Source organism: Oreochromis aureus, linkage group 7 (genome assembly GCF_013358895.1).
Source record: "Oreochromis aureus strain Israel breed Guangdong linkage group 7, ZZ_aureus, whole genome shotgun sequence".
Classification (NCBI taxonomy): Eukaryota; Metazoa; Chordata; class Actinopteri; order Cichliformes; family Cichlidae; genus Oreochromis; species Oreochromis aureus.
The window spans coordinates 63,769,367-63,783,689 of NC_052948.1; the positions used below are offsets into that span (position 1 = coordinate 63,769,367).

Below are 14,323 nucleotides of genomic sequence, written 5' to 3' on the forward strand. Positions count from 1 at the left end.
TTCTGCAGATGAGATGAAACTAAAGGTCTTTAGCCACAGAGACGCTGCTTATGTTTAGACAAGGGAGAGGCATTCGACCCAAAGAACACCACGGTCCCCACAGTGAAACACAATGGTGGGAGTATTATGCTGTGTGGATGCTTCAGTGCTTCTGGAACTTGGAACTAGTGACGGTGGAATGAATCGTGACGAAAGAAATATATGTGAAAATTTTAAAAGAAAACCTCGAGCAGTCAGCAGCAAAACTGGGTCTGGGTCGTTTTTCTTCTTTTCCTTTTCTGTTCAATAGGACGACTAAAAACATACGCTGGTGCTGGTGAAGAACTCCCTCCACAAGTGGATTCTGTTTATCTGGATGCTACATCCAGATAAACAGAATCCACTTTTTGGGACTAGAATCCCACTGAAAATCTGTAGGGAGAACTGAGGACCACGCTCCATGTCAGAGGAACATCAAATCTGGAGGAGATGAGAGATTCAACAAAGAAGAATGGGCTGGGATTGCTCAGGAAGCGTGTGTGAGACTTGCTGAGAATGACAACAAATTACTGCAGGCTGCTGTCAGCAAAAAGGACACACAAGTAGACTCGGTGCTGGAATGAAGAAGTGCAGGAAAATATTTCAAGGAAGAGTTTAGCAAAGAAAAAGTGGGATAATCAGGCAGACAGGAGAACTGGAAGGTTAGGTGTACAGGAAGGAGAGAGGTGGCAAAGGAAAAGGCTTACAGTGACTTGTATGTAAAGCTTGAAGGTTTGGTGAGGACGAGCTGAGATGAATGCAGATGATCTGCTGTGACGAGCTCTGATGGGACGAGCAGAAAGAAGAAGAGAGGCGTTCACAGGTGTATAAGCTAATGTGTGTGCTGATAATAAAAGATGTCGTTTCTTTTCTTAATGCTAAGGATGGAGCGCACTTCTTATCCTGCTGAGCTAACAGACTACAGTTTACTGTGCTGACAGCAAGGGCAGAGAGGTGACGGCTGTGACAGTCCAGCATATTAACATGAAGAATTAACATGAAAATAACTGGAAAATGGCTTAAAAGTTATCCTTCTACTTAGAAAAGCCCAAGTTCTAGTAATGCTAGTCTGTTACTAGTCTGTGTACGTGAATGACACATGGCTGCCTCTTCCCAACCATTTAGAAACCGAATGGATGGCGATTAAAAACATGAGACGGTTTGACTGAAGCGTCTCACGATTTCTGCAGATTGTGGCAATCTGTGATATTTTCTTCCGTAGAAATCCCCAAGTTCCTCACACGAATACACTGAAGCACATTACTGCTAAACTATTTGCTCACACAGTCATTCATCTTTACTTCTGAAAGATTCAACCTCCAGTGAACCTCCAGAGCATCTCCGCTGCAGAGGGACTCCGTTATCAATCCTTTATCTGAGGCCTGATTTGAACTATTGGCAACAACAGTGTGAACTGCATATGAAAGTTACAGCTTGAACCAGTTGTACACAGAAACATCAAAACCCTCAGAAAGCAGCTTCAAAGGCTTTGGACCGATCTTCAAAGGGCGCAGCGCAGTGTTGCATTTTAGTCGCTGAATTAAACATGTTTCCAAGTCATGCAGCCGTAACTGGAGCACTGAGGTGTGAGCTCCGTAGGTCAAAGTTGCCCTCATGTGTTAAAGTTTATCAGTGATTTCTATAGGACATGTCAGAGAAAGTGACACCGCTGAATGGAAATGAAAAGGAACTGTGTGAGGACTTTTTATAATGCTCAGTCTCTCTCTTGACATTAGGTTTGGATATGTTCAAACACATGCAGAAAAATGATTTTTAACCATCGCCTTTGTTTATATTGGGTTATTTTGGGCTACTGACTAAGTACTCGTGATAGCAAAGTTTTATCATGTTGTTATTATTTACAGGCAGATAAACAATGAATCACTCTCTCTGTGTTGCTGCAAGCAAAGGATTACCTCATGATCTTGTTCCCAAGTGATGGGAACGTGGAGCATGAGATGAAAAGTCTGATTGGTGCGGCATCGGCTTTAATGTGGCCCTCATATCAGGCTGCTGGGGTGAAGAGAGAGCTCAGCAATGGCAAAGCTTCCAATTTAGCAGTCAATCTGTGCTGCAACCCTCACCTGTCGTCATCAGCTCTGACTGGTGACCAAACGAATGTGGCCAAAATGAGTTTCCTCTGCAGGGCGGCTGAGCTCAGCTTTACAGATAATTTGAGAGAAGAGCAGCTCCTCCACATGGAGAGGAGCGACTGAGGTGGTTTGGGCATCTGAGGTGATGTCCGCTACAGTGGTCATCATTATGGAAACGTATTTATAAACTCTTATTTGGGCCCTTATGGAGCAACAAAAGTATGTATGTGTGAATAGAATCAAGACTGTGATCTCTTCTGATATTCGAAATAAAACAACAACATGTCAATAATAACTTTTGAATTGCTTTTGTTTTGATGAAACATTTTAAAGTTTGTGGATGAAGATAACTTTCAAAAGACGTGCACCTATGTTCCCGGCGCTTCTTTTTGATGTGCTAAGATGGCAAACCGAGCTCACGAGTACTGCTGGATATTAGCAACGACTAAAGCCCAATGCTATGCCAGCAATTCTGACCCTCAAGAAGTCCTAATGTCCTTAGATAGCGAGTTTAATCACTTTAAGAAACATGAAAGAAGGAATATTACGTGTAATGTAGCCCTGAAAGCCAAGCAGCTGTCACATCCCGAGCTTCCTGAACACAGTGCAGTGTCGGGTCACTCAGCTCAGCAGTCTATTATCCAATTAGACCCCTCCTCACACACACACACACACACACACACACACACACACACACACACACACACACACACACACACACACACACACACACACACACACACCACTCTCTCATGTGATGATCTTCTCTTTGGTTTGAGTAATGTCCGTAACGTTGCGTTACGCTCGGGTTCAAACTGAAACGACTGAACAGAGATGTTTGTCTCACCACTCGATGTCACCGGTCAGATCGTGTTCCAGAGTAAACAACAAACGCTGCATACAAGTTAAAGGATTTTATGTTTCAAAACTGACACAAAGTAAAACAACTGTTTGTTTTCTAAAAAGTATCAGATTCTAATTGCTGATGTTAATGTTAATCTACAGGAGAATCTTTACAATCTCTCTTAATCACAACCTGTCCTGTCACGATAGTATTCATGACCAAACAGTGACTAACTTGCTTTCAGTAAACGTGACCTCTGACCTGGACAGTAAGGTGCCTATAACGTTGGCGTGGTACCATTTCAACAATCCTAGGTTGCCTTTTTTCTTCGTCATCGTGTTCACAGACGCCCGCCCACTCTCCATGACAACAACCCCTGTCAGCCTCCAGACTGAGGCGTAAAAAGCTGGACATGTATTCAGACTCAGAGTTCCTTTGAAGGGAAAATCAGATTTCACAATGCAAATACCGATCTCTTCTTTTCATCACAAAGATGATTGTGGCAAATATTTGCTTCCTTCGACACTGTCAGAAAAAACACAACATGTTTCCAAGAATGAGCACGCAGACGCGCCACTACCTCAGCCGCCTTTACTTTGTGGTTGTTGTTATAATTCTGGCTTAATGTCAGCCCGCATGAGCATTATTGCTTTACAATGACCTTTTATTAAAGCCTACAAGAAGAAAGTATGAAATACTAAAAATCAAACTTTATTTATTTTGGTTTTTTGGTGCGTTGTTGTGTCAATATTCACTGCACAGATATTATCGTTGACATTCAAGCAGCAGAATTTAGTCCAGGTTTCATTGAGCAGATCCTCGTTTCTACTTGGATTAAGTGATTCTGTGATGTAGTCACTGCAGATGTGTTTCTTTCTTGATCGGAGGAAAGACAAAGTGCGTAACCAGAGCGCTGCAGGTTTAATTAAGCACCCCTTTATTTAGCAGAACACCTCAACCACTTCATCTCTTTTATCCACCCGGGTGTTTGGAATTAAATCACTTCACTGCCAGCCTTTCACACGATTAACTTTGTGGCCTAAAATTCAAATAAATATGTCAGAGCTGCCTCTGTGGCTCTCTGGAACTGAAGGTTTGCACCTGTCTGACTGATGAATATGTGAGAAAATGGGTTACAGCACCGCAAGTTTGTTATAGTAGTCGGAGGAATGCAGCGATCCCTTCATGAATCAGCTTATAAATAGATTATTTCTTCCATTGTGTGCTGAAATTCTTCAACCGCTGCTGTAATAAACGAAGGAAAAAGATGCCTCCTTTCTGGGCATTACCTATAATTCTCTTTAGTTTACACTGCTGCTGGTGCAATCAGTGCAATTTAATTGTTTTATATAGCACCAATTCACAAGGCCTCAAGGTGCTTTACACTGAAGTAAAGACTCCACGATATTACAGAGACAACCCTAACTATCAAATGATCCAACATGAAAGAAGGCAGTCTGGGATATTTGCTTCATCTGTGTGTTTGGGCTTCCTCACAGGTACAGGTTAAAAGCCTGTGGTCTGTAATAATCTTAACAGAGATAAGTTGATGATATGTAAAATCAAAGCATTATTTAATGCTAAGATTGTAGGGAGAGGGTCTGATGGACATGTTGGATGAAGATCAGGTGGAGAGAATCAATCTGTGACATATCTGTGACATCTGTGGGGAAGCTATGATTTCTTTTCTCTAATGTTTCACATTAAATTTGAAAGAAATTCATGGAGGAATGCAGGGCTCAGAGGTTAATCCTGTTTTCCTCCGTCGATGACGAATTATAGGATATCTCGGCTTCACAGTGGGCTTCTCTGATAGAGTAAGAAACTACGTAAAATGCCGTTTCCCTTCCAGTTCACGTGTTATCTTTGTGAATTCTATCAGAGAGACAAACCTCTCTGATTTGTTGCTTTAAGCCTGCAGCCCCACTAACTAACACACTTCACTATGGAAGCAAAGCATGGAGTACGAGTAGCTGGTCATATGTTACTGAAGGCAGTAATAGTTTAAATTTTGCTACAGTACTTTTAGATTGACTTCCCCAGTGTTGTGTGGTGTTCTAAATTTAAACGTTGTTAAGAAAAGGAGGATCTTCAGAAAAAACTATTAAGTGTTCAGTTTCTCCATACACCATATATCAGGACTGAGAGTGTGATTAAAGCGATGAGTGGACCTATTAACATTTTAAGAGAAGTCATTTGAGTCTCATTATGACTTAGGTGCAGTGTCGAGGCTTTATAGGTGTTAGCAGGGCCTGCAGTGGCTGTGTCAGGTTCTTTCTCCAGCTTGAGGTGCCACCCTTTCGTACACCATCATGACACCACCTGAAATGAACTGGGTTCATGATGGTGGGTGGCTGGGCTTGTAATACACTTGTGGTTTACACTAGTTTACACTGTTATGAAGGGTTAATTTTGCTGTGGAAACATAAAACCTGTGAACATGTTTATTTCTGCAGTAAAGCTGCAAATCAAGGAAGTGCAGTCCCCCCACCTTTCTCTACGGCTTTATTTTTCAAATCCATATGCCTCATGATTATATACTTGTATTGTTTTCTTCAGCTTGTAGCCATCGTGGATTTTTGAAAGCAGGAGTAACCTGTCCATTTGTCGGGAACTATTTTCAGCTTGAATTGGTGCTAATCTGGTGTTGCAAATGTACGACATCTATGCACGTTGTGGAATCCAAGTAAGAGTTTGTGTGTTGGTGTTAATTATGGAACATGTCCCAGTGCACCTGCATGATCCCATTCTTGATTCTGAAAAGTTATTATTGTTATTTATATGCCATTAGCATCAGCCCTGTACTATATGCTGAGAGAATCTTGTTCTCTTGTGGACCTCACAGTGTCTTTGGGTGCAAATGTCCTTAAAACTACACTCGCTGCCAGCGTGAGCCAGCAGCTGCACGGAGCTTGTAGTAGTAATTTAGAATTAAGTGAAAAACACTGCTCACCATCCAGTGTTGAACTCCACGTGTGCGTCGAACAAAGCGACAACAGGGGCAGAAGCTGCCCTCCAGCCGCTCACTCGGGACCTGATCAGTCCTTCCTGCTTATCATGGCGGACCACCTTGATGAACCCCGGGCCGTGCTGCACATTGGTCTCATCCACAAAGTTCTGCAGATGCTCCTTTAGCTCCACTGGAGAGAGAGACACACACATGCAGATTTAAACATATTGTTAGCAGAAGTACGATCACTGACATCTGTTGTGTGACTGATCTAATCGACAATACTCCACAGAAGCTCACACATGCTGTATTGACATAATTCCAAATGCTAGGAAAGGCAGTGCAGGAGGACACCGGCTGAGTTAAACTGATGAGCTGCAGGAAGGAAGCGCTGCTGAGTACACCGTCAAGAATATGGCCGAAGCATTAGGTATAATTCTAAAAGACGGAAAGAACAATGAGACGACACTGTCAGCGGCTGAGATACACTTTACAGGTATTTGTGGACAAATATGTGCACATACTGGTTTTGGACAAGGATTGTTTCGTCATAGTTCAGACTTTGTTCTCTTTATAATTCAGAATAAAAATAAAGAGACAAACTACCAATCTCACACAGAGTATGTTTGTTTGTTCTGGAGAAAACACTGATGACATCATGGCTCGTATCAGGGTCCAAACCAACTGACGGCTCCTTGTGCTGGGACCAGTAAAAAGTATATTGGTCATGCTGTTTTTCCACCAACTGCAATCACAACTTCGCATGGATATTAACCTGACTGTAAAAAAAACCCCTTCACTAACCTATATTGCTTTTTTTAAGACCAGTATTTTCAGATTAAAGGTATTTGATGTTACTAGAAGAACACAGGAAGTTGTTAGTATGCAAAACAGCAGGAGGGTGATGATGTTGGAGCAGAGCTCAGTCCAAGCATTTCATTTGCAACTGAAGTTATAAAATTGAGACCGAGTATTTCTCAAGCAAAAAGATGAGAACACACAAAAAGCAGTGATGATGATATTTCGTCACAGGTGTAGTTTATGGTTGGAGAGTGGAGCCTCTCCTATCTGAAATATTTACAGCAGCTGTGACCGAGACAGTCAATCCTGGTGGTGTGACTGATTTTCTGAAGTTGACAATGGCAGTGCTGATCCAAACGCACCTCAACTGACTGCTAGCCAGACCTGACTATTCAACATCAGAGTTGGACCTCAAAAGACTCTCTGGCCCTATAAGAATACAATTTTTCGTCTGGGTCTCTTTAATGACGTTCCTGCTGTTTATACCTCAGTCAGTCATTAAGGATCTTACTGAAAAATAAATTCATTGTCTTTTATGATGCTTGGTCTGACTGTGTTTCTGTGATCGGTAAGTGAGTTAAGGCTCTTTCACATTATCTTCACTTTTCCAGCCCTGGAGCCATTTCCATTTTTTCTTGCCTCTCTTTTTCTTCCTGAGTGACTTCACACAGACCTTGATTCAGACAGACAGAAACATGCACAGAATATTTACGGCACACGTATATAACATCTGCCCGCAGTGGAACAGCGGACGTCTTCATTTCCTGCTTGTGATTTTTCTGTGTTGTAATCCTGCCTGGAGGCTACGGCTGCTGCTTTTCTTTTTCTATTCATTATTACCATCAGCCTGGATTCTCTAGTCTCTCTGTTTCTCTTTAATGAGCCACAGTTTGCCGCTGACCTGGAAGAAAGATGGGCTCATTTACAACAGGAGTTGGGAGGATCTGAAAAGCACCTTACTGTGTTATATGTACATATGCGATGGCTTCTAAGCATTCAAAAAAAATGAAATCATTAAATCAAGCCCACCAAGCCCAATTAGCCCGGCCCACACCATGCAACATGTTTTCACATAAAATATAGCCAAGTGAAGAGGAAGAGCCCTGACTGACCACTTTGGACTTTTTCGTCCAGATCTCCTCGAGCTGTTTCTTCAGCCTCTGGTAGTTCTTGATTTTTTTGTGCCCCTTCTTCCTGCTGTTCCTGTCACATCTATCAGAACACCAGTCTTCTGTTCCTTGTCAGCCACCTCTTCGTCTTGCTGATTGGCCAGCAGCTGCTTGTCTGTCCAGAAATCACAGTTCCACAGGACCTTAGCTGTGTTGTTCTCAACCACCTTATGGTGGAGAACAACACAGCTTATATTCTTTATAATTCTTATATTCTTTATTTATTCTAAATGGGGGACCTGTGCATAGTCTACAGCTTAGATCCTGTCAGCTGTGGTAGACTCCTGCCTCTATGGTCCTGCCTATTAGGGCCTGTTGGTGTGCTGCCATGATCTGTCCTTTAAGCCAGCCTTTTCTAGACACTGGTTGGATTTCTGGATGCCAGTCATTTCCTCTGTCTGTCGATGGTACATCTCATACGGATACTTAGTTGTCCATGATCGTTCCTCTTCCTGTCCCTCATCACCATCTGTCTTCAGCTGCCTGAGGGACTCTTGGAGTAGCTCATCTCAGGGGGCAATCTTCCTGACGTATTTGCAGATGTTAAACGATTAGTGAGTTGATGTCTCGCTCATTCGTGGCATGCAGCTCGATGTCATCCATGCACAGGAGGTGACTGATGGTCACTCCACTCCATAATCTATATTCGTATCTACTTTTAGTGTTGAGCTGAACAATATGCAGAGCAGCAGCAGGGACAGTCATCATCTTTGTGTAGTCTGCACTTGTGTGTGTTAAAAGTTGGCCTTCAGTCACATTATGTTCTAGAAAAATGTCATCAGTGCAGTGACAAGCACTCCAGTAACCATGTGTGGAGCATTGAGTTACAGGCTTTCCTGTGGTCAATCCAGACAGTTCTCACGTCTGCCTGATCTTAGAGTTCTGGTGTACTGCTCTATCAACCAGGAGCTGGTCCTCTGGTATAATTTTACAAACACCATTTTTGCCTTATATACTGTATTTCCATGTATGTTCACATGTTTCAATGCATTATTGCATCTATTTCCCCGTTTTCCAAGCAAAACACAAAGGAAGACTTTTTCCCAGTACTGTATTTATAATAGAATTCATATAAAGCTTTCAAAAAGATTCAAAGTATTGTCATTGTGCTATTAATGGAGGTTTGCATGGCTCAGTGATCTTTGATAAGCCCCCTGAAGTGATATGAACACAGCCTCTCAAGTCTAATTTAGTATTCTGGTGGCAACACTTAGCGAGCGTGCCTGCATTTCCACTTTTGCCTTCATCTAGCCTCAGTTGACCCTCATTTGTCATAATTACACCCTGCATGATCAATAAGCAGCATTAATGATCTTGCACTTTTACTCAGTTATCTTTCATCACTTGCCTTCATTATAAATTACCTCCATGCAGCTGTAACTCATTCCAAAGCAAAAACATTAAATCATGGGCTACTTCCCGAAGAATTGCTAACTTGAACGCTTGTAATGCATTAGGAGAGAATAATTTGAGCTAAATGTTAAACGTATTCATTCCCTTGGTTGCTCCACTAATCAGCATTCAACCCCGTGCAGCAACCATAACTAAACTCTGATATATTGTATTATTGAAGAACAGAGGAGCAGTGGCAGACCCATAAAATCTGCAGGCGTTGGGCGTACGGACAGATTTCTCATAATGGTAATTATAGATTTGGCAGCAGTGAAATATGTTTCATTGTACGTGATGCAATTATTAACACTGGAAGTCAAATAGACAAGCCACATCGAGGCTTTGCCTGTGACTGCTATAATAAGTCTGACTTTGTGTTCATGCACCAGTGATGCAGCTAATGCCTACACCTGTCCTGATTTCGTGCTCCATCCTAGGCAGAATATACGTGGGGCATAAAACGTGGAACAGTTGAGGCTGTAGCTCAACTAAAGGTGCTAGTGCATGCTGCAGTTATTCAACTCTGGATCTCTGTCCTATAATGTGAAGACAAACTGGAGTGACTTTAACTAGCTCTTCATTTGGCTGGCCCTTTTCATTTCACTCTATGTTTAAACATTCCAACAAGTTTGTTGAGTTGAAGAAATTTTGCTGCCACTTGGGACCAAAGATGAAATCTGCAGCTTCAAGTGGCTAAAATTAGCCTTTGCCTAAGATGAGGTTGAAGTTACATTGGAAAACTTGTATATTGCTCTATTAAGGTTTCCATCAGTCTATTACAAGCTAAGCTAACTGACCCCTCGTCAGTCCTCACTCTTTTTTTGTTTAGTTTTTTATATATTTTGGAAACACAACAGCTACATATTAGCTAATATATCCTGTCACTCTATTAATCCCTTTAGTAAATTTACACTTTTAAAATAAAACACACAGAAAAACAAACAAACAAACAATCTAACTGCATATTGCTACAGCTTTATGTCATTTTTTACTCTCATACCGCCCACGATAACATCATGTAAAAATTTCTGCATGACATTGTGTCAAGTGTCATCAGGAAAATTAAACTGCTAAAGGTGGAAACAACAAACTTGAGGGAAAAACACACTGTCGAGTACAACTATAGACACGCTAGAGGTGATACGAGCAGCCGTTGATGTGCGACCCAAAATTAAACAAATGACTCAGTCACTGCTGCAGAATGTGCCAGCTGCACTCCATATGATAGAAAGACAGTGAGATACATCCCAGGTAGAAACGATTTTTCACCTTTATTATTTGACAATATTGTGCAGCTCCTGTTACAAGGATACGTCACCTTAGTTATTAATGTTGTTGAAGAGTTAAACAGTTATGTTGTACTTTTATTTAAAACCTCCATTAATAACACCGCTTGCATTTGACCCTGTATACCCTGCTGTGGCACTGCTACTGCAGAACAATGCTGCTGCTCCTGGCACCTTGACAGATTCACATTGTTTAAAGGTAGTTAATCATCAATAACAGTAACTCATGTAACAGAAGGATGCATATCACCTACCCCTAGTGTAAATGACATTATTGTGAATTCATTCTTTAAATGCTGATAGTCTAAACCGTGTCAAAAACTTTGTCTTATTGTTGCTTTGGACGAACTTGCACAGAACAGAATTCAGTGCACTGAAGCATCCGCTCGTTCTATTAACCGATGTGAAAACTGAAGAAATGCAACAAAAACTGGAAACTGATACAGTTAAAGTTGTGTCTTTGGAACATACAGCAGCATAAAAGGATGTAAAAAAAAAAAAAGAGAGAGAAAGAAAGACTTCTAGTGACGTCCAACATTAAAATATTTGATGGACAAATTTTTAGCAAATTTCAATTTAGACGTATTTAGCCATAATGTAAACCAGTGCAGAGGATTAGTGAGGAGGAAGAGAGAGCTGCTATGAAGGGGATGAAGACTGGATAAGTAGCAGGCTCAGACTGCATACCTGTGCAGGTACAGAGATGTTTAGGAGAGAGGGCAGCAGACTTAACACAGTCTTGGAGAATGAAAGGATGGCTGAGAAATGGAGAAGTGTGCTGGTACTGATGTGCAGAGCTGTAGTAACTACAGAAGAATAAAGCTCATGAGAAATATCATTAAGATATGAGAACGAGTTGCTGAAGCAAGGTTAAGAAGAAAAGTGATGATCAGTGAGCTGCAGTGTGAGCTCATGCTGAGAAACAGCACTAATGTTTGGATTCAGTGCTGATGGAGAAGTATAGAGAAGCTCTTTGTGAATCTACAGAAGGCATATGATGGTGGTGAGCTGTGAGTAGGAGCTGATAGATGGGATGAAGGTGGGGGTGGGATTACATCAGTGATTGGCTCTGAGCCCCTTCTTGTTTGCAGTGGTGATAGACAGACTGACAGATGAGGTCAGGCGGGAGTCTCTGTGGACTCCCCTAAAGGGAGCGGCCGAAGGAAGAGGCAGCTAATTTGCGTAAACAATAAAACCGGGAACGGTGTTTCAAAATCGTTTTTATTTTTTAAAAGCATTCATTAAAATATTGGCTTAATGCTGGAGCCGGTCTTCTAACTGACGGGATGTTAGCCATCACCTCCGACCTCCACTAGAAGGCATTTATGGTTTTATTTTGAACTACTTTTCAAATTTAACCCTTGGGTTAATTTAATGGTACACAAACCATCCGTGGAGGGACCATATTGGATACACAGCGCTTCTATGGTCAGAGGATTAGTAGATGTGTTTGAGCCCCTGTCGGTCAGAAAATCAGCAGATTTCATTTTGATCTCATTTCAAGTTCATTTGTTAAGCTAATACTCAACACATGAGGGACAAAAACGGTCATGTTCACATGAATACTTGCAGACAATATACATCTCCTGCGGCTCAGGAGGTTGTGCAGTTGGGAGGTTGGTGGTTCACTTCCCGTTTGCTCCAGTCTATATGCAAAGCTATCACTGTGCAAGATAGCGAACCCCGAGTTGCTCTCTGATGGGTTCATTGGAGTGTTAGTGTTAGATAGAAAGCACCGCAGGCACAGAAAAAAAGTGCTTGTATGAATGGGTGAATGGCTCGTAAAGTGCTTGAGTTGAAAAGCACTAAATAAGATTGAGTCGATTTACCAGTGTGCCACGCTCTGAACTGGAGATTGTTATTTCTGGCTCTACTTTATTATGTTTGGATTTGTGTATCTGTGTTCATTGGATTTACCAAAACCTCCCTGAAACGTCTGCAGGTTGTTCAGAAAGCTGCAGCGAGGCTTCTGATTGAGACTTCTAACTACTCCCATATCACACTGTTACTAATGCAGTTGCACTGGCACCCAGTTAACTTCAAAGTCCATTTTACAATTCTGGTTTTTGCTTTTAGAGCCGTGCATGGACAAGCACCGGCGGACATCAGTGAACTTTTGCATCTATGCATCAGCTAACTGTGCAGCACACAAGGCTGAGAGGGGAAGCAGACAGAGCTTTGCAGCAGTGGATCCAGACTCTGCAGCTCTCTCCCTCTCAGCCACTCAGTGGTCTTTTTCAAAAAATTCAGCTTCTTATCTTTATTTTTTTAGCACCTCGATTGTGAAGCACTATAATTTTTTACTTTATTTTCTTTACTTTATTTAGTATTTATTGAACAAGTTGAATAATGGAATAAGCTGATAGTTCGCTGTGCTGAACTGTATCATGCTTCTTCATCCAAAGCATTTAGATGTGTCGGCACACATTCGTTTGAAATTTCCCTGGAAGAAGCCCACACAGGCACAGGGAGGACATGCTAACTCCACACAGGTTTGAACCAAGAACTTTCTCACTGTGAGGGGAAACTCACTGTTAAGCAAGACATTAAGAACAAGGTGGAAATAATTAACAAAACAACTGCTGCTGTGCAGCTCCCAGGTTCTGAGGAAGCTTGAGGGTTTTATCAAAGTGAAACAGCTGGAAGCCACAAACACAACTTCAGCTCGTGTCAGTGTTTTGTCAAACCTGGATGAAATGCATCAGGTTCAGTTCAATTTTATTTATACAGCAACAAATCACAACAACAGCCACCTCAAGGCTCTTTATATTGTAAGGCAGACCCTCCAATAATACATACAGAGAAAAACCCAACAATTATATGACCCCCTATGAGCAAGCACTTTGGCGACAGTGGGAAGGAAAAACTCAGTTTTAACAGGAAGAAACCTCCGGCAGAACCAGGCTCAGGGAGGGGCGGGGCCATCTGCTGCGACTGATTGGGGTGGATCAGAGATTCACGAGTCTCATTATTAGCCTCACAGGTCTGTCTGCCTCAGCTGAAATGTGGAACGAGCTTAATGTTAAAGCTAAAAAAGAAGCTTAATGACTGTTTTGTCCACAAAAGGCCGGGCTAATGCCACACGCTGGATGCGTGAGAGCTGGAAACATTAACAGTCCACTCCTCTCACACTGACAGCAGAACAGTGTTTTGTTTTATTTTATGTAGTTTTTATATTTTTAGCAGCCTTTAATACTATTTCCTGTAAGCTGTAGACGTTTACGGGCAAAATGCCACGGTGTTACAGAGGCCGTCTACCACGCCACTTCATTTCTACTGTTTTCTGTCTTCTTCTGTTTAGACTTTTCATTTCTGTGCCCACAGTGAAATCATGTCAGGCTTCAGTGTGACTTTAGCTTTAAATATACTGTTTTATTTCTATCCGTGCATTATTCTCTTCCACCTGACATGAGACCTCTTGAAAACTAATGATTTATCATTGGAGTCTGTTTACACACAATAACGCTGCGACTGAGCAGCTTTGATCTTACACATATGATGCTGTTACAACCAGCCAAAGAGCTGCTTTGAAGAACTGAAAAATCAATAATTTAATGCATATAGAATCTTAATCTACATACAGAGAAGAGGCCTGTGAAGACCTTTGTTTCTGAAATGTACATATAAATACAGACACACTAATTTATACTCAGAAGATGTGTTTTATTTGCAGTTCCCTAGAGGCAGCAATATCTTTGTCTTAAAAGCTAGAACTGTATTGTCTTGCAAATGACACTTTGCAGCTTTCTGAATATGGATTTCCTCACTGA

General features: G+C 41.7%; 1 protein-coding gene across 2 annotated transcripts in view; it reads right to left on the reverse strand.

Moving 5' to 3' along the window:
* Nucleotides 1-14,323, reverse strand: part of LOC116311308 (polypeptide N-acetylgalactosaminyltransferase 18-like) — a 295,782-nt gene that overhangs the window by 177,163 nt on the left and 104,296 nt on the right. For both annotated transcript variants that reach the window (XM_039615283.1, XM_039615284.1), the window contains exon 4: nucleotides 5,909-6,095. In XM_039615283.1, coding sequence (XP_039471217.1) covers nucleotides 5,909-6,095 — 187 coding nt within the window. The remainder of the gene's footprint in view (nucleotides 1-5,908; nucleotides 6,096-14,323) is intronic.